Here is a 21,661-nt window from a genome sequence, read left to right on the forward strand (position 1 = left end):
TAATTTCCCCCTGGCAGTAGATATACCAGTGCTGTTATAATGAATTCACACTCATTATTGAGGGAAAAATTAACTGCAGGAAACATTTGGCTTAAACAACTTAAGATGTCTTTTCTAATCATAATCTTAATTCATAAATTGCCTTCGAGCTTAATAGTAAGATACAGCATCCAGTGTCGGTCTGTCAACATTGTTCTTGGAACTGCTTCTCAAATACTGAAAGTCCTAGGGTCATGATATATGGCCAATAGGTACCTGGGATGAATTGTTAATTTAAATGGACTTATTTCCAAGGTCACCTTAGTCATATTGTTGAAAACGGAAACATCCATTATCTTGAGAATTATAATTTAAACCCTAATATAGTCTGTAGCATCCTTGGGCCATAGAGACAAATATTTTTCAATGCCTACTCCTTTGTTTATCAATGAAGGGATTACCAAATTTAGGTGAAAGGATACCATGACCTAGAGAACAGTTGTATAATGAATTAAATGTATGGCTACACTATTGGGGCCCAGTCATACAAGAGTACCTATAGAGACTCTGACATTACAACATTTTCCCTCGGTTTTCAGTTTGTTAGCTCACCTTGTCCAAAGGACCAAGGTGAGCCTATGTCGTCCATCTGTCAGTCAACAGTGACATCAATTTCTTTTGAACTGCTGATTGGCATTTCACAAAATTTAACTGGATATATTCATAGGGGATTCAAATTTGTACAAATGGAGGGTCAAAATCACCTTGCTTTAAAACGACTTCTCTGGAGCTATGAGATTAAGGTCATCCATAATTGGTTGAACAATTACATTCTCAAGAGGTTTGGAATGCAAATAATATAAATTAGCAGCAGACCACTGGGGACCGATTGGAGTGGCCAAAATGGTGATTTGGCCTTCTTATTTTGTCTTGTCTGAATACATGTATGCTACCAGGACTGGCTAGGACCGGCCTCAGGGAAATATATGTCCACTAACCCAGGTAAAATAGCCAAACCATACCGATAAATGTCGCATACACATGCAAAGGTTTAGTTAGGACAGAATCTGTCTCCGGCACACATGGAGGCACGTACTTAAATGACCTTAACTGTTGATAGGACTTTAAACCCTATAAAACCAAGCTATGGCAGATTATTGATGAGAGCACCGTGCATACTTGTACCACAAGTTCCTTCCAAGTATTGTTTAAGAGCTTGGGGCTATAGTGACGTTTTTGACTTTTGATTTAGTATAAAACAAAGGTTTGCTCAACGGATAGTTGGGTTCTGGAGACCATTAAGGATGGTTATCCTGTTAACTCTAGCAGAGCACCCATGTCATAGAAGCCAGAGATATGGTTTTGATACAGGTATTGAGACACAACACTTATGTTACTTAGCTGGAAGATGTAGCCACAACGCAGAAGTTACGAGTTTATATTACTGTACATAAATGAGATGTTGTTACCTACTGTACATGTACTCGTAATATTAAGACAGATGATTAACATTTATGAATAGACATGGCTATTACCAACTAATATACCTTTCTCATTTTGGGGTAGACCTAGCACGGAGCAAGGAGACAGAAACCTAGACAAGCAAATACAGGGGTCATTCCAAAAATAATTTTATATGGAACGTAGCGTATAGGGTATGTCGGAGTGTGTACACGCACAGGTACGTGACTACAGGTAAGCGAACAGGTAATATCATATGGAGACACATTATACAATATTATGTGACCGGTGACCACAGTCGTTATAGTATTTTTTCGTGTCTCACAGCGGTAAGTATGTAACCGTGGTAATTGATATTTCAATGTCTCCACTGAGGATCTCACCCGGGACCTGAATGAGTTAAAAGAAATTCCCAGAGCCAAAAAAAGTCAGTAGGAAGAAGGTGGTATTTTACCAGAATGACAGGGATCACATTTATACATTTGCAGATTAAATTGACCATCCACAAACTTCTGATGACACAATATTTCTATTTTACAAACGAAATGTGTAACGCTAACACTGTGTCTTTTAATAATAGCATTAAGCTAAAGGGACTTGTTCCACACATTTTCATCTCTCTGTTCCTTTGCATTTTTCGTATGTTCCTTTGCAACAGTAACTATCCTCGATATCCAGGGGTTACGCTCTCTTTTGCTCTCTACACCTGTAGAGAGCGTAGAGAGCAAAAGTGAGCATAACCCCTGGATATCGGGGGCAGGGGGGCAAAATCCTTAGGTGAGAGGGTGAGATCAGCCAAGAGAAGATTATCAATTGTTATGATAATCAGGGGATGTAACTGTAGGTAAGGAACACAAAAAGATAATTCTCTATTGTTTTGTCACAAGCAGGGGGACATCCTTAATACAGATGAAATGAAAAAGATTTTGAGATGTTCCCTGAATTTACTACTCTCAGTGTCTGTCTCTGGCTCCATGCTAGGTCTGCCTCAAAATGAGAATATCTATTACGAGCGTTGCCGGCTACTGTGTTGCACCTGCATACTACGCAGATGATTGGGTTGATAACACTCAAACTTAACTTACAGCTACCTAATCAAAATGCTTGCCTGAGGATTATTTTTCTGGTTTGAAGGTCAAAGATCAAGGTCAACTACTATAAAAATAAGCACACTAAATTCTGCAGCACACAAATATCCCCAAGTTAAAAATCAAAACCATGTTGTCTCTTGACTTCCAACACTGATCAAGGGGGTTATTTCTAAAAAAAAATCCACTTTGACCTGTCAAATTGTGATCACGCATATATATCAGTGCCGATTGTCTTTTCATTAAAACAGATAATCAAGAGTCAAAACAAACAGTTTTATTATCTTTTATTAGACTTTGTATTAAATAGAAAATAATATTTAATTAAAACAATCCTCTTGATATCAAAATAAACAAGAGGCCCATGGGCCTAAACGGTCACTTGAGTCTACAGTATTTATTTTTGTTGTTGAAATATGTACCAATTTGAGTAAAAAATAGTATAATGTTAACTTAACTTTGTCAGGACCATGAGCTGATCATTCCTAGACCAATTTTAAGTGAGATCGGCCTATTAGAACTTAGTAGCAAAATAGCGGCCATGGCAGCCAAATTGTATTTCTGATTGACCCGAAAAATAACAACACTTTGTCAGGACCATGAGGCGATCATTCCTACCAACTTTCAGTTCAATCGGTCCAGCAGAACTTGACTTTAAGTTTGAAATAGGTTTTCAAAATGGCGGCCGTGGCGGCCATATTGGATTTCTGATCGACCCGAAAAATAACAACACTTTGTCAGGACCATGAGGCGATCATTCCTACCAACTTTCAGTTCAATCGGTCCAGCAGAACTTGACTTTAAGTTTGAAATAGGTTTTCAAAATGGCGGCCGTGGCGGCCATATTGGATTTCTGATCGACCCGAAAAATAACAACACTTTGTCAGGACCATGAGGCGATCATTCCTACCAACTTTCAGTTCAATCGGTCCAGCAGAACTTGACTTTAAGTTTGAAATAGGTTTTCAAAATGGCGGCCGTGGCGGCCATATTGGATTTCTGATCGACCCGAAAAATAACAACACTTTGTCAGGACCATGAGGCGATCATTCCTACCAACTTTCAGTTCAATCGGTCCAGCAGAACTTGACTTTAAGTTTGAAATAGGTTTTCAAAATGGCGGCCGTGGCGGCCATATTGGATTTCTGATCGACCCGAAAAATAACAACACTTTGTCAGGACCATGAGGCGATCATTCCTACCAACTTTCAGTTCAATCGGCCCAGCAGAACTTGACTTTAAGTTTGAAATGTAAAATGTTAACGGACGACGGACGACGACGGACGAAAACGGATAGCAATAGGTCACTTGAGCTAAAGCTCAGGTGACCTAAAAACCCAAAATGAACAAAAAATAATAATTTGTACAATTACGGATCCTGGTTACTCTATGATATTAAAGATGATGTTTGCAGTAGTGACAAATGTAAATCAGATCCTGTTTCTAAATATTTATCCCCAGGAAGTGATTTGTAGATAATATACTTTGTAAGAGTAACCAGGTTCCATTAACTATATGACATTTTTTCCCACAACACATCAACAATAAAATGTAGCTCGCACACCTACAAGCTTTCTCATACATCGTAAGATCCCCGCCATCTCTATCAATTATCATGAATCAGAAAATACAACTTCAACAGTATAACTACATACAGATCCTCACCGAGTGGTTGCTGTTGGAAGGTTATCCAGTTTTTGAATTTTACTCTTCATAAAATATGATAATTAAGTAACACCAGTTAGATATTATGACAAAACAATGATGAGTTGAGGAAAACCATTTACAGCAGCATTATTAGTGTCTTTGTGATATTTTTTGTCCTAAAATTTATCCCAGGAAAGAAAATCACATCACAATAAACAGTTGAACTATTTACTTTCTTCCAATTAAATGCCACAGAGGTCCTGCATTCAATTGATATAAATTAAAAGTTTCAACCTTACAAGATACAGGTTCTGTACGTGGCATCACTCGTGGTCAAATCAGCCCACTCATGAAACACATTTTCGTTTTTGATATTTCTGTAAATTCCCTGCCTCATCTCAAATATCCAGAGGAAATCTCACTACCTCCTTGTGACTTCCTGGAGAATTTTTAGCTCACCTTGGGGCTGAGGCCCAATAGGGGAAATATAGCAAATACTATAAAATCCTTCTTCTGTAGGAATGAAAGGATTTGTTCCATATTTAGTCTGATGCATCCTTTGGTGAAGGGGAACCAATTTTGTATAAACCGTGGGTATGGCCCCCCAGGGGCCGGGCCCAATAGGGGAAACATAGCAAATTATTCTTTAAAATCCTTCTTCTTCTGTAGGAATGAAAGGATTTGGTCCATATTTGGTGTGGAGCATCCTTTGGTAAAGGGGAACCAATTTTGTATAAATGGTGGGTGTGGCCCCCTGGGACCTGAGGGGTGGGGGCCAATAGGGGAAATAGAGGTAAAACATTTACAATCCTTCTTCTACCATAGGGATTTAGGGATTTTATCCTAATTTAGACTAGAGCATCCTTGGGACTCAATTTCGTATAAAGAGCAAGTGAGGCCCCCCTGGGGGCAGAAGGGAGGAAGGGCCCAATAGGGGAAACATAGCAAATTCTTCAAAATCCTTCTTCTTCTGTAGGAATGTCAGGATTTTGTCCAAATTTGGTATGAAGCATCCTTGGGTGAAGGGGAACCAATATCGTATAAACGGTATGTCTGACCCCCCTGAAGGCAGAGAGGCGGGGCCCAATAGGGGAAAAGAGGTAAAACCTTTAAAGTCCTTCTTCTACCATAGGGATGAAGGGATTTCTTCCCAATTTGGTCTGGGGGATCTTGGGCAAAACAGATTTTTTTTTTTAATAAACAGTGAGTGTGGCCCCCGTGGGGGCAGAAGGGCGGGCCCAATAGGGGAAACATAGCAAATTCTTCAAATATCTTCTTCTGTACGAATGACAGGACTTTATCCTTATTTAGTCTGGAGCATCCTTGGGCCAAGGGTACTCAATTTTGTATAAACGGTGGGTATGACCCCACTAGGGGCATACGGGTGGGGCTCTGTTTGAAATTTGTTTTCACTATATCTCAAGTGCTGGATGGATCTTTCTGAAATTTCATGTACTTACAGCACCTACCATGAAGTGCTATATCTTTCCTTCATAACAATTATTTTAAACATATTCAGGTGAGCAATACAGGCCCTCTGGGCCTCTTGTTCACATTAATCATCTCCTACCTCCCTATCATGTCTCGTGTGTCTATCTTTGTCCTTCTTTGAGACTTTTCAGACTATTTCAATTTCTGTTCCCAAACAGTTCAAGTTTGAGCCTGCCAGCCTTTCTCACTGTCAACATCTTGGAGTATATGAAGAGGCATTACCTTGTAGTTTTGTTTGGACAAATCAATTTATATCAAAACTTCAAATAATTTTATCTATGGAATGTAAGACTCTCCTAGTTTAAGAGGAAAAATCATAAACTTGTATAGCTAATTTGTGATCTGATTTTGTTTTCTGGGACCTAAAACAAGAAGATATCGCCATTATAATGCTGCTTTAAAATGGCTGAGAATGTAAACAAAAGCTGCCAGAATATAACGACAAATAAATAATTTAATTTTTGCATACTGGTATACATATTTTAGAGTTTTAAGACAATATATGAAAAAAGGACGCAATTCAGCAGTCATTAAATCTTTTCTTCATAGAAAATATAGACAGCCTACACTTTATTATCCTAGAGGAGAGAACCAGTTACGTTACGTATATCATATATACAGGAACATTTGATAATACACTAGTGCACTAAAAAGAGAGGACAATACATTAAAATCTACACCAGTCACATGATCCTCCTCATACACACAGCGTCCTGATTTAACACGTTAAAACTGATTGCAAGTAAGGACACTTATTTCATATGTAAGATGGAAGTTAGCATTGACTTTAGGGACCTTCTCAAATGAATAACACTAGTCTTGATGATGTGTAAACAAAAACAAACCCTCCATCAAATCTACAACCGGCAAACATTGTACAGCTGATGGGTCTATGCAAAAAATGTGTCTGTTAGATATATGAAATATACATGTTTATTGATGAATCTGTACAACAAATTGTTTTTGTTAAATTTATTACTAAATGTATGTCAAAGGAATGGTGAAGCAATTGTTTAGGTATATATTAATGTACAAAACATAAAATTAAATAAAACAAAATTACTGCAAATCTACAAAAAAGGACAGCATTATTATTGTACATATATATATTAAGCAATGACATTTCCGTGTATCAATATTAAAATTATCTTTATGAAAGTATTAAAGTACTTTGAATTGAATAATCCATAATGGTCAAAGTGTGAAATGTGACAAATTTGATTTTCACAAATATAAAAAAAATATACAATATCTAACTTATTTTACCCATGACAATTCCACACTTTGTGTGAAACCCAAATCCAGGTGAAATAATTTTCACAGATGAGGGTCAATTTTGCACCTATTTTACTGCCTTTTCACAGATATAATATGGTAAAAAAAAAAAAAATGATATTCCACATCAATTCATTTGACGTCATGCATTTAAGTGCCCAAAATAACACAAATAACATTGAATACCACATTAGGTATCTAAATCATGACACAAAACGTTAGCTATATAGGTAGTCTATGACATTGAGCAGTGTGGTAGAAAATTGGTCACCATATACTGCTTAAAAAAATAAAAATAAATAAATCTCTGAAATGTTTAGTTTTCTGTCTCTTAGGATATGGTAATATTTTTACATATCACAAAATAAAACCAACCAAAGCACATTTTAAATGTCTGTTACACTCTACAAAACATGTTATGGAATGTATACATACATGAACATTAACATTAGAAATACAGTAAAACCTCTACATAACACCCTCTATTTAAAGGAATACAGTAAAACCTCTACATAACACCCCCTATTTAAAGGAATACAGTAAAACTTCTACATAACACCCTCTATTTGAAGGAATACAGCAAAACCTCTAAATAACACCCCCTATTTAAAGGAATACAGTAAACCCTCTACATAATACCCTCTATTTGAAGGAATACAGCAAAACCTCTAAATAACACCCCCTATTTAAAGGAATACAGTAAAACCTCTACATAATACCCTCTATTTGAAGGAATACAGCAAAACCTCTAAATAACACCCTCTATTTAAAGGAATACAGTAAAACCTCTAAATAACACCCTCTATTTAAAGGAATACAGTAAAACCTCTAAATAACAACCTCTATTTAAAGGAATACAGTAAAACCTCTACATAACACCTCCTATTTGAAGGAATACAGTAAAACCTCTACATTACACCCTCTATTTGAAGGGATACAGTAAAACCTCTACATGACACCCTCTTTTTAAAGGAATACAGTAAAACCTCTAAATAACACCCTCTATTTAAAGGAATACAGTAAAACCTCTACATAACACCCTCTATTTAAAGGAATACAGTAAAACATCTACATAACACCCTCTATTTGAAGGAATACAGTAAAACATCTACATAACACCCTCTATTTAAAGGAATACAGTAACACATCTACATAACACCCTCTATTTGAAGGAATACAGTAAAACATCTACATAACACCCTCTATTTGAAGGAATACAGTAAAACATCTACATAACAGCCCCTATTTGAAACAACACACCACCAATGTGATTTAATGATCCACTTCCTGTTATCTCCACAACCAATGCATAGGACTACCGATATAAATCCCCAAACACCTTCATAATGAACTTTAATTCACTTGAAAAATTATGGAAATATAACATGCTTTTCTTGACATCCCATATTTTGCACATTTTGTTGATATCTAAATGGACATAAAAACAAAAACAACAGTTTAGATATTGAATTTATGTGTAGCCTAGTGCACTGCTAATTATGTTTCCCTGCTATCCTCAAATGTCCAGTTTGACCACTTGATTTGTGGAGAAAGCCCATTTAAATACTTGTAAATGAGCATGGATAATGTCAGGTGACAATTTCAAAATGAGGCAGTTTCATTTAGAAACACAAGTATTGGCAAAGGGCCTCAAGAGTGGTGGATATATTCGCACATTAAAATCAAGGAATAAGATGGTTACTAAGTCTGTGTTGAAACTGATCAAATCACACAGTGTGTGGGTCAAATTTTGTACAGTGGTATATAGTTGTAATCCAGTTACATAGTGTCAAAACAGAAACGAAAACATACATGTATATTAAACAACACAATATAGGAGATATATATCTATCTTTCATTCAAGGTTACATTGGAAGCTCTCTCTCTGTTATAACATTATTATACATGTTATATCGGGATCATTATATACAAGTAGGTGTAAATGAGGATAACCTGTGGTACACACCTTAACATATCCCGAGTTATTTTCTTCAAGGATAAATTATGAACTTTTCTAACAAAGAAACAATCATACTAGAAACGTGACTTATTTATGGCACAAATATAACCTCACAGTACAAATGAGTGTTCACACCTACGTTGTGAAGAAGATGAATTAGCTTCGACTAATTACACTCAGCACAAAACATAAATTTCAGCATCATTTGCACAGTTAACAACTGCAATGAGTGACCAACATGTTTGTCAAATAAATATGGGCCTTAACAGGTTTTACAGGTATGTATAGGTCACATGACTCGTTACTGCCACAATCCCATCAATACACGAATGGATTTGATTTCAGTTCAAAATGAAAAAGAAAAGTTGCAGAACATTATATCTGTCAATGCGAAAAAAAAGGCCAAGGAAATAAGCCATCACTGGCTTACTGTCTAAATAGGTTTGAATATAAGACTACCTTGAAAATAGGACGGCTTTGAAAGTAAGGCTGGGAATCTTTACGAAAAATTAAGACAAGCTTCAGCTTATTATAAAGGTTTTAGGATATTCAACAATACATGTATTCTAACAGTCAAATCTTAGATATAATAACGTAGAAAGAGATGGTCCCTCGTTAGAGTGGTCCCTTTAGAAAGGGTCTACTAAACCTGATCATGACCTACTTCATAGTATGTTTCTACATTTGTTATGTATAAATGTCTACTGAGATTCTTAACAATGAGAGTTTATAAATACAGAGTACTACAACAATGTAAATTCAATATCAAAGTTTTACTACACAAACAATATACATATTAAACGTGTCACAACATCTCAAGATCGACTGGTATCCTTTGTCAAGCTATGACTGAGTGAGCGATTTGTATTTATTGTACAACGATGTGACGAAATTGTATGTTTTTCATGTCTCTCAACCCGAGACATTTGCTTATCGATATTGTGAAAAAAGTAAAACTTTATATCACATATTTCCAGACTGATGAATCTTATTGAAGATAATGTAAATTCAAATTTTTCAGAGTTGTCTGCAGCTTTGAATGGGACATGATGGAATGTATTAATGTAAATATTACATAATATAAAAACACAACCAGATCTAGAACATGAGTATACAACCTAAACCAGAAAGCTGAATTATTTAAACACAATCAATAACTATAACATAGAGACAAGGACCATATATGGCAGTTAATTAGTTTATGGAATGATGAGGCACTTGACAACAGTGTAGGGACTTAGCTATTGACGATACTTTATGGAATGGTTAGTCACACACAAAATATTCCTCATGGCTGTGCTCCCAGATTGTTAATTAATCGCCTTTCATCAGCAAAATACATATTCACGCTGTGTTAATTTTGTATCATTGTATGGATTATTATATTGTTAGCAGAATACTTATGTTTGCTTGTACAATTGTATCATGATAATTCACTCTAATTATGGAGGGCTAATATTGAAACTTTGACAAATACCTTTCCGGTGAATGATACAATATATCCTATTTACAAGCTGAAATCAATATGCGTTTAATTTTTCATGGGACGATATCAAGAATTATACCCATGTGGCAAAAGCTAAAAATATTTAAAGACCACTTCCGTCGAAAAAATAGCATAAAATGTTTTTGCTGCTAGAAGGAATGATTCAAATTTGACAAAGATGTGTCCTGTCGTTATCTATGACTGTGTGTACAAGGACATCTATAGGAGTACAAGGACATCTATAGGAGTACAAAAGGACATCTATAGGAGTACAAAAGGACATATATAGGAGTACAAAAGGAATTCTATAGGAGTACAAGGACATCTATAGGAGTACAAGGACATCTATAGGAGTACAAAAGGACATCTATAGGAGTACAAGGACATCTTTAGGAGTACAAAAGGACATCTATAGGAGTACAAAAGGACATATATAGGAGTACAAAAGGAATTCTATAGGAGTACAAGGACATCTATAGGAGTACAAGGACATCTATAGGAGTACAAAAGGACATCTATAGGAGTACAAGGACATCTATAGGAGTACAAGGACATCTACAGGAGTACAAGGACATATACAGGAGTACAAGGACATCTATAGGAGTACAAAAGGACATCTATAGGAGTACAATGACATCTATAGGTGTATAAGGACATCTATAGGAGTACAAGGAGTACAAGGACATCTATAGGAGTACAAGGACATCTAAAGGAGTACAATGACATCTATAGGAGTACAAGGACATCTATAGGAGTACAAAAGGACATCTACAGGAGTACAATGATCTATAGGAGTACAAGGACATCTATAGGAGTACAAAAGGACATATATAGGAGTACAAGGACATCTATAGGAGAACAAAAGGACATCTATAGGAGTACAAGGACAACTATAGGAGCACAAGGACATCTATAGGAGTACAAGGACATCTACAGGACTACAAGGACATATACAGGAGTACAAGGACATCTATAGGAGTACAAGGGCATATATAGGAGTACAAAAGGACATCTATAGGAGTAACAGGACATCATTAGGAGTACAAAAGGACATCTATAGGAGTACCAGGACATCTATAGGAGTACAAAAGGACATCTTTAGTAGTACAATGATATCTATAGGAGTCCAAGGACATCTATAGGAGTACAAGGACATCTGCAGGAGTACAAGGACATATACAGGAGTACAAGGACATATACAGGAGTACAAGGAGATATACAGGAGTACAAGGACATCTATAGGAGTACAAGAACATCTACAGGAGAACAAGGACATATACAGGAGTACAAGGACATATACAGGAGTACAAGGAGATATACAGGAGTACAAGGACATCTATAGGAGTACAAGCACATCTATAGGAGTACAAGGACATCTACAGGAATACAAGGACATATATAGGAGTACAAGGACATCTATAGGGGTACAAGGACATCTACAGGAGTACAAGGACATCTATAGGAGTACAAAAGAACATCTATAGGAGTACAAGGACATCTATAGGGGTACAAGGACATCTACAGGAGTACAAGGAGATATACAGGAGTACAAGGACATCTATAGGAGTACAAGTACATCTATAGGAGTATAAGGACATCTATATGAGTACAATGACATCTATAGGAGTACAAGGACACCTATAGGAGTACAAGGACATCTATAGGAGTATAAGGACAAGGACATCTATAGGAGTACAAGGACTTCTATAGGAGTACAAGGACATCTATAGTAGTACAAGGACATCTATAGTAGTACAAGGACATATATAGGAGTACAAGGACATCTATAGGAGTACAAGGACAACTATAGGAGTACAAAAGGACATCTATAGGAGTACAAAAGGACATCTTTAGGAGTACAATGATATCTATAGGAGTCCAAGGACATCTATAGGAGTACAAGGACATCTATAGGAGTACAAGGACATCTATAGGAATACAAGGACTTCTATAGGAGTACAAGGACATCTTTAGGAGTAAAAGGACATCTATAGGAGTAAAAGGACATCTATAGGAGTACAAGGACTTCTACAGGAGTGTAAATAATGAAAAAGTAAAATATATGATGCTAGATACAGATACTACATTGTGTACTACTTCACATACAGACAACTCCTCCTCCTTTTACATATTTATTTATTACATTAGATTTTTTGTAAAGCATTACTCCTGCTTATCCCATGTTAAACATACCTTCCTGCTGGTTTTAACAATATGCTTCAAAATATCTTCTTTATAGGCTGTAAAGTACCAGGCATCACAATTCTTAATAGGGTGTAAGAAAATTATCTTTTGCTGGTGATATCTTGGCAGTTCAAAGCTCTTTTTTGTTACTGGAAAAATACTAGTTAACTATAACACTTCATATCTTTAGAAAAGTCAAATGTTGCCAAACAAAAAAGGAAGTCATTAAAACATATGAATGCTTCCTGTAAACTTAAACAGAACAACACTTTTTACTATAGCATTAAAATGGCACACAAAAAACTTTCAACCCATCGGTTAGACCACTGGATAACAAAATTACCTTTTCCAAGATTCTCCTTTTAGCTCTTCATTTGTTATCCAGTGACATATCCAATTGACAGACTGAAAAAAAAGTTTTACTACAAGGGTAATATAGACATTCTCGTATTGAGTGATATGGTACCAGCTTGAACTTATGGCCCAAAAAACTGGCTGTATAGCTATAGTAAGGTGTACAAGGCATGTACAAATATAGAGCAGTATGTGTCATACCTTCAGGATGTCATCAATGGTTCTTTTAAAATAAAGCCCAGACGATATCTTTACAGCTTACAACTCTAGAGAGATAGAGTGGTTTAAACATATACCAGACACAACAGTTACTGAACACTTTCAGAACAAGCCAAGTATCTAGGGACTGAAAAATATACTCCGTGACATTTTTATAATGGTCCCATAAACCTATACACACGTCAACACTTATCCAAGTACATGCGCTGGTGTATATTGGAGCATTTTCTGTATGTAAAGTACATGAAACAGCATCCTGTTACACTTTCTACTCTAAGAACGTATATATCACAATCCCAACCACTGATATGTGTATATAATGTAATCACAATCTGTCAACATCATTCTGCATACACTCCAAAACTGAAATTAGTTTAAAGTAGTAAAATTCATTCGTATTTTTTATGAAAAAATATTATTTATAAAACTACCCAGCACAAAAGATTCATTAAACAAGAGGCCCATGGGCCTTAACGGTTACCTGATATATTTATACAGAGAGTTGATTTTGTTTTTAACATGAACGGAAATATTATTCAAAGTGACAAAAAACAATCAAACCACCTTATTCAATATCTAGCATACAGATTTCAGACTAAAAAGGATTTGAAACTAGCACCTCTGATTCTAAACAAGGAAAATGAAGAAATTTTAGCACACTGACTCCTTTGAGCCCCACCCTACAGCCCTTGGGGGTAGGGCTGGCTCAAACTTTTCAAAGTATCAAACTGTCAACTCAAGGTTATAATTCCAATCAAGTTATTAACATGTTATATTCATTTGCCATTATAAACCATAATAAATTTTGCCCCCGCCCCCACTCCTTCCCCAGGGGGTAAACGTGAGACCCTAGGGTCGTAAACCTTAAGACACTTCCATCTATGAAGAGTATTTGATTCTACCATATCTGGGACTTGAGAAGAAGATTTTTGAAATTTCAGTCAATTCAACCCTTTTTGGCCCCACCCCTCAGCCCCGTGGGGTCAGTCAGGGCTCATATGTGCTTATTATCAAACTGCTACCTAATACTGATAATGCTAACCCAAATTGAATTACTTCCAATGGAACTTAAACAAATGTTGGTCCAAAATGTGATTTCCCTATATAAACTATAGTAAAGTTTACCCCCTCCCCAGGGGGAAACGTGAGACCCCAGGGTCAAGAAATTTTGGTAAAGCACCTTAAGACCCTTCAAGATATGAAGAGTATTTGATTCTACCATATCTGGGTCTTGAGAAGAAGATTTTTGAAATTTTAGTCAATTTGACCCTTTTTGGCCCCGCCCCTCAGGCCCCTGGGGGCTTGGGACTAAACCGGCCATCACTTTTGTTGACCATTGTCCATGGAAGGTCCCTGCAAAATTTCATTGAAATTGGTTCAGGGGTTTTGGAGAAGAAGATTTTTGAAATTTTAGTCAATTTTACCCTTTTTGGCCCCGCCCCTCAGGCCCTTGGGGGATTGGGACTAAACCTGCCACTATTTTCGTTGACCTTTGTCCATGGAAGGTCCCTGCAAAATTTCATTGACATTGGTTCAGGGGTTTTGGAGAAGAAGTCGAAAATGTAAATTGTTTACGAACGCACGACGGACGACGACGGACAAAAGGCGATCGCAATAGGTCACTTGGTATTGGTATACTGATAATTCAATTACCTAGATAGCTGAAATAAAACCTCATGGGTTAGTATTGACAGGAAATCGGAAACGGCCAGCTGCATTGGAACTTCTCTGCTTTCTGGATGGCTGAGCTGGATTGTTCAATGTCCCGCCCTCTGAGGCAGTTCTATACGAGTCTTTCCTGGGGAGAATATTGGCTGATTGGAAACGGTCTAACACTCTTCCCTGTGACGTGTCCAATGGTGATTTCTGAAAACTTGGGTAATTATTACCCGTACCCATGCCAGGCTTTGGTTCCACTGCAGGTCTGTTTCTCTGGATATTGGTAGCATCATTCTTCAACTGTCCATAAGCTGACCCCATGCCAGGTTTTGGATCCTTCATTGGCATCTTCAGTTGTCCATTAGCCATCCCCATTCCAGAACTTGGATCCTTCACCGGCATCTTCAGTTGTCCATTAGTCATCCCCATTCCAGATCTTGGATCCTTCACTGGCATCTTCTGTTGTCCATTAGTCATCCCCATTCCAGAAATTGGATCCTTCACTGGCATCTTCAGTTGTCCATTAACCATCCCCATTCCAGAACTTGGATCCTTCCCTGGCATCTTCAGTTGTCCATTAGTCATCCCCATTCCAGAGCTTGGATCCTTCACTGGCATCTTCTGTTGTCCGTTAGTCATCCCCATTCCAGAACTTGGATCCTTCACTGGCATCTTCAGTTGTCCATTAGCCATCCCCATGCCAGACTTTTGCTCTATTGCTGGTATGTTTCTTTGGCTGCTACCTATATCCCTGAATCTGTCTGCACTTAGTTTTTGTTGAAGATTTGCCTGAAATATTTTACTTTGATTAAATCTTCTTCTAATCTTCTGAAGTTGTTGAAGAGGAGATAATTTTAGCATGTTTACACTTTTACCCCATTTCTCGTCCAAGCCTTTGACGACAACAGAAGGATTTCCTATTTTTAAGTCACCACCTTGAACTTTTTTAGCCGCCAAGGCTTCATAACCTGGGCGATCAGACCATGTTCTTCTCTTTGAGAATTCAGCGATTTCAAGAACTTCTTCTGTGATTTCTTGTACAGTCTGTCTAATGTTGATTTCTACCCACTCATTAGCCGTCATGGAGTCAAAGTACGTCCTGATCTCATTTCTCAAGAATCCATCCATTCTACCAATACTGGCATTCAACATCAGCAGACTTGTATTGATGCGCTTCAGCTCATTAGGATCAAAGAAATGATGTTTGTAGTTTATCTCACTTGCGAAGCTGTTTATTTTTTCCTTGACTGTGTCGTACGTCTGAAGTTTACCCCACAGCGTCCGCAGTTTGTAGTAAATCGTCGACCCTGGAAATTTACACCCGTCATTATCTTTATACTTCTTAAGCAGGTCAAGTTTGACAGGTTTTTCACACTGGAGTTGTGTCGACACAAGCCTATGTATGGATTCGTTGAATCCTCCTAGCTGCATCACCTTGAGAGAGATAGCCAGAGAGGGGAGACCAGCTGGAAGTAGTTCACACAGTGTACCGAAGTGACCATATCTCTGTCGGCCCATGATCCCTATACCGATGATATTGACAGCCTGTTGCTGGTCCCTGGCCCCCGGACCTACAGTCTCCATCAAGCGAATCCAGTTGAGATGGTTTTTGAGATGGTATACAGCATCTGTCATCACCCTCCCACTGCCCGTGGAACCTTTAAAGGAAGAGGCTATCCACATGTTCTGGAAGGTGCCCCGATACTTACTCCAGATGTCAGAGGTCAAAGTTTCGGCTGGATCGGTCATGTAACTCCTCACCATAGGTTGAACATACTTGCCCAGTTGGGAGTCCTGTGGAAATTACAAGGGTAAGTTATCAAATGAAGTGACCACTTAAGCACTGAGAAACCTGTTTTTCTATATATATATAATTAATTTGTTGTATTAGCTCAATTATTTTTTAAAACATGTGAAATTAAAAAAGTGACCCAAGAAGAATAAGCAACAATCCAACAGAGTTCCTTCATTCATCAAAGTTTTGTTCAATTATATTTCAAACTACTGATGTTCAGTCTTATGGATTTGAAAGTAAGTAATTAATTTCAACTTAACAGCCCTCCAACCCACAAAAATATAGGTCAATTATCAACCCACAAAAATATAGGTCAATTATCAATCCACAAAAATATAGGTCAATTATCAACCCACAAAAATATAGGTCAATTATCAACACTGTAAGTATACATCAATGGTTTCATAAAAGAAATTGTTCAATAAAACAAGTTAACAACTTTGTTCCAAATAAGCAAAACAATAATGAAGAAAGATCAATGGATTTATTCTACATTTACCAGTATCAGTCAAATTGGAAATCAGAACTTCAGAAATTATGTCAAATACAATCAGCTAACAATGGAAGAAGAAATTTTGTTTTGAAAGTGTAGTACTAGTATATATAATATGATAACATTTAAAAGTCACATCAAATGGCTATGTCTATAGATAGTATTTACCTGTAGTTTTTTAGCATCCATTCTCCGTAACATATCATCCCACATGATGGGCTGTTTTTTAAACCTCTCCTTGATTAAGCGACCAACTTTGATCACGTGATCCAGCATGATGTCTTCCTTAGTCTTTCCTTTGTTTGTAAGTGATGCAGACAAGCCGATGCCGAGGTCTGTGGCCCTACCAGCACCTATATGGAAGTAGTCAGATGTGTTGTGCAGAGTCATCACTTGTTTTATCAGCTCAGTGAGAATTGCATAAGTTGAATCCAATGCTGGTGTTATTACCAAGGGTGACGAGTCCAAATCACGCATATTTCGGAATTCTTCGTGCTTTAGCAGAAACTCTAGATGATCAAAGGTTGGAACAAAAGGAATAATTTCCAGTTCACTCTGTGCGGCATACTTGAGAATATCTTTCACGTCTTCTTCTGTGTAGCAATTTTTAGCAGGCACAACAGAAAATCGGCCCTTATAAGGAAACATATCCTCATACTCCAAGATAACTCCTGTTGCACCAAAAGTTTTAAATAATGGAAACAATTTCTGGAGGTACAGCTTGTTTGGTGGAGCACCTTTCAGATCAAGGTGCACAAGACGTTTCATACCATGGAAAAACTCTGAGTACTCACTCACTGGTCCGTAGAAGCGTGACTCATTCATGATCCGCCATACATCTAGAGGACCCTGTTTCCTGGGGGTCTGTCTGGTGGTCACATCCCTACCAAGCAATCTGTCCAGAAATGGGACTACTGGTACACGATCAACAGGTGCGTCAAATGGCCGCTTAAAATTGTCTGCAGGTCGCGGATTTTCAGTCACCTGCTGGTATGACTTGGCTTGGTACTGCAATTTCTGACCCTTCTGTGACTGTAAATTACTATTGGAGATGAATTTGCTTTGTTTCCATTGTTTTATATTTTGGTTATATTTCATACCTGACCTACTTTTAAATGTATCCTTAGCATGCTGACTAGGTGCTTTATTCATGAAGTAGTAAGAGATAAGAGCTACTGCTATGAGCACCGCGGCCGCCAGGTACAACCTATAGCGCGACACTGCTCGTCTGGCTACGGTAGGGTCCACCATCTCTATCTAGTTCCAAAACAATCTGAAAGTGGAGATGAAAGTTCATTGTAAGGAGAAGTTACTTTTATTAGCAATAACTTGCAAATTGTGACAAAGGGTCCTGAGTGCCTGATCTCAAATCATTGAACTGGATGTTTCAGCAATCATGGCAAAAGATTCCCATTAAAAGAAAGAATATAAATATTGCCATGCTCCTTTTCTTTGGTTCTAAGCAAAAGTCAAAGCAAGTTTGGTTTAGATCTATATGTGTATAAGGTTATAGGACTGGGTCTCAATTGTTTCAATGACATGACCCTGGGACTTAGTCTTAAGGGTCAGTGTCAGGCCTTAAGGCCAATCCTGGTAACAAGATTGTGTTCATTTCTTTGTCCCTAGCAAACAGTTATATAGTAACAGGATTAGGATCTCAATAGTTTCAAAGTTATGACCTAAGGACTTAGTTCTCAGGGGTGGGGCTGGAACCCAGAGCTAATTCTGGAAGTATTATTTTGTTAATTTCTTTACGTCTAGGATATGATTTCAGGGCAGGAATCAAACAATTTCCAAGTACTAGTAATTACCCAAGGACCCCTGTGACTTGAAAGTAGATCAAGTCATTGACTGACAGTATGACCTCGGTTAGTGGTAAAAGTTGACCTTTAACCTCAACACAATATCTAAGAACATAATGCCACTGTTGGTCTACATAAAAAAATATCTTTATATCATGGCTGTAGATCTTTCCGATATATTTGGCCTATGATCTTGAAAATCGATCAAGGTTATAGATCTATATGAAGAAACTTTACAGTACTCTAGCAAATGACTACCCACTGGTCTAATATTGTAACTGGGACCAATAAAACCTGAGAAGCATGCCAGAAAGGCAGTGTTTTCTTCTCTTATTACTTGGCTGCTTCACTATCCCCCTTTCTGTGAAGTCTCATCCCGAGACGGGCCTAGGGAATCCTGCGGGTCCTCCCTGTGCACCAATGAACCGCCAGGACTGGCCTTACATAGTACCCCAGTATCATTCCACTGCCACTAAATGTAACATGCAGGCAGCACTCATCCAGCTACTGGCCACGCTTGATGTTGCTGAACTAATAAGTGCGTCACTAGGGAATACCACAACGCTGGAAAAGCTAGCTTGCCAGTAAGGCAGTATTCTTCTCTAGCTCTTAGACCTTGGCTGTTACAAATACTGTTATTATGATGCTATGATATTTCACTAATAAACTAATGAAGTGTGGCAGGTATTTTAATTGTACATAGGATTATGGTTGCCTTCTAGCTTCGAGCTAGAAGGAAGTTCCCTTTAGCTCAGTGGTAGAGCGTCCAACTAGGAACCTAGGGATCTATAATATAATAAGTCTGGATGTTGTTGATGATGATGCTTGTTTATTGTGTACTGGTGTAGCGTGCTGCCATATAAATTATCTATTATTTTATACCCTACCTACCAGGAACTCAGTGACCCATAAAATAAAGCAAAAGACAATCCTTGTCCGTGTCTTAATATTAATATACTGGACAAGACGTCGGGTACAAATATCACATAGGTGTAAGTAGACAGAATTACTACACCTATGGCATAATGACCACGGGTAAGCATGTACTGCCTCAGGATATTGTCAATAATATGTGTAATGATAAATGTTTTACTAGGAAATTACGTATGTATGGTTCACTTCCTCCCTTTGTCATAAATGATTTCAAATTAGACATAATTTGACATCATACATGAAATCATAATACTAGTTTCCAAAATAAAATAACTTAATAAAATGACATCATAAAAATTACAGGATATAGTTCAGTTCAAATTTCAAGTTACAGTTCAGTTCATATTGAGGGTTCGATCCCCGGTGGAAGCACACTATTCTCTTTCCTGTTACAAATGGTGTCCATGGCCCTCCCTGTGGTGGCATGAAGGAGTTAGAACCTCGGTTGTGTTGTTCGAGGGTGAACACATTTGAAAAGTGGGGAGTAGTGTGGCAAATATTTTTATTGTACATAGGATTACGGTCACCTTCTATCTTCATGTGAGAGGGAATTTCCCTTTAGCTCAGTGGTAGAGCATCCGACTAGGAAGTATGGGGTCGTGGGACCAATCACCGGTGGAAGCACACTATTCTCTTTCCTGTTACAGAAGCAACATATGGGTATATGCATGAAAAAAATGTGATGAAATTTATGACACTATCTGAAGTAACTTATGAGTATTTCTACTTCAATTTAGTTCATCTACAATTACAGCACATTGTCATAAATATTGTGGCTGTGTGTGTGGGGGGAGTTAAAAATATGTGGGAGCCCAATTGTAATGTTGTCGACAGGAAGTATTGCGTGCATGGATATGCTAGACTATATACTTAAACCCACAGGTGCTTGGGTTCTGGAATATATGTGATATATAATCGCACCCACTAGATATTGCACCCCCTAAATATACTAATAAATCACATTAGTATAAGGGGGTGCGATTATATATCACATATATTCCAGGCCCCGAGCACCTGTGGTTGAATGTACTTCAAATCTACTTTCACTATCCTATATAAAAAAATCAAAATTTATCTTATTTAAGTTTTTTCGTGTTTGGACATTTTCATGATTTTAGATGTCTCGGATTTTCTAAGGCTTCAAAGGTCGTGAAATACTTTCAAAACCAAAAACTTTTCAACCAAAAGTTGTTTGTAATAACCAATAGATATGGCGATTTTCAATAACGTAAGTGTAGTAAAAAAAAAAAAGATTTTTTATATAGGATAGTGAAAGTAGATTTTAAGTGCATTCAACCATAACATACAAAGATGTTACCCATATGCGCCATTGTGCCCAACCTGTTGATCATATTTAGGGAATTACCTGAACTTGACTACAGTATATATACAGCTGATATATAGGCCTAAGCTTAGTGCATCATTGCAACGCCCGGATAATATTCATGGAGCAGATTAATGCTCCATGCATTGTTTTACCTATATATCGTCAGTGACAATCGATCGAAAGGGAGACGTTGTTATATTATATGTACATAGTCACACATGGGCTACTAACAACAGGCTCATCAATCTACTGAGTAAACCGGTAGTGTCAGAAGCAATGATGCCACCATCAAAATGATCATGATGATTTATCTATTACAATGATATTAAATGATGTTACCTTGAAAAACCAATGCTCGTCTACTGGCACATCCCAGAAATGTCCTATTAGAGAAATTACTGTGTAAGGGTCTTACAACGTAGTACGTGGCTGCTGCTGTGTACACGCATAATGTCAGTCAAGCATGACCGGGTAGGTTATAGCCCCTATATGGAGGCACATAAAATAA

The 21,661-nt window shown here is 37.5% G+C and overlaps 1 protein-coding gene and 1 long non-coding RNA gene across 3 annotated transcripts; one reads left to right on the forward strand and one right to left on the reverse strand.

Moving 5' to 3' along the window:
• Window positions 1-10,562: 10,562 nt before the first annotated feature.
• On the forward strand, window positions 10,563-10,956 carry LOC110455918. Its single transcript, XR_002463521.1, has 2 exons — window positions 10,563-10,592; window positions 10,699-10,956. It is a non-coding gene; the product is annotated as an uncharacterized LOC110455918 (long non-coding RNA).
• Window positions 10,957-14,785: 3,829 nt separating this feature from the next.
• Window positions 14,786-21,514, reverse strand: LOC110455917. 2 transcript variants are annotated; one of them, XM_021506352.1, is made up of 4 exons: window positions 21,493-21,514; window positions 20,354-20,464; window positions 17,260-18,364; window positions 14,786-16,597 (listed from the first exon to the last, which is right to left on the reverse strand). In XM_021506352.1, the coding sequence occupies exons 3-4, from the start codon at window positions 18,340-18,342 to the stop codon at window positions 14,819-14,821; spliced, it is 2,862 nt and encodes a 953-aa protein (XP_021362027.1). In that variant the 5' UTR covers window positions 18,343-18,364; window positions 20,354-20,464; window positions 21,493-21,514; the 3' UTR covers window positions 14,786-14,818. The 2 variants fall into 2 exon arrangements, with proteins under 2 accessions (XP_021362027.1, XP_021362026.1); XM_021506351.1 differs by lacking the exon at window positions 20,354-20,464.
• Between the last annotated feature and the right edge of the window lie 147 nt (window positions 21,515-21,661).

The sequence above is a fragment of the Mizuhopecten yessoensis genome, unplaced genomic scaffold (genome assembly GCF_002113885.1).
Source record: "Mizuhopecten yessoensis strain PY_sf001 unplaced genomic scaffold, ASM211388v2 scaffold8421, whole genome shotgun sequence".
In the NCBI taxonomy this organism is placed as follows: Eukaryota; Metazoa; Mollusca; class Bivalvia; order Pectinida; family Pectinidae; genus Mizuhopecten; species Mizuhopecten yessoensis.

Bases quoted from the DNA above. Each gene is read 5' to 3' on its own strand.
- LOC110455917 (XM_021506351.1), bottom strand. From the start codon at position 18,342: ATGGTGGACCCTACCGTAGCCAGACGAGCAGTGTCGCGCTATAGGTTG. The intron at 16,598-17,259 runs GTAAATACTATC...TAATTTCCACAG, and splicing joins TGGATGCTAAAAAACTACAG to GACTCCCAACTGGGCAAGTA.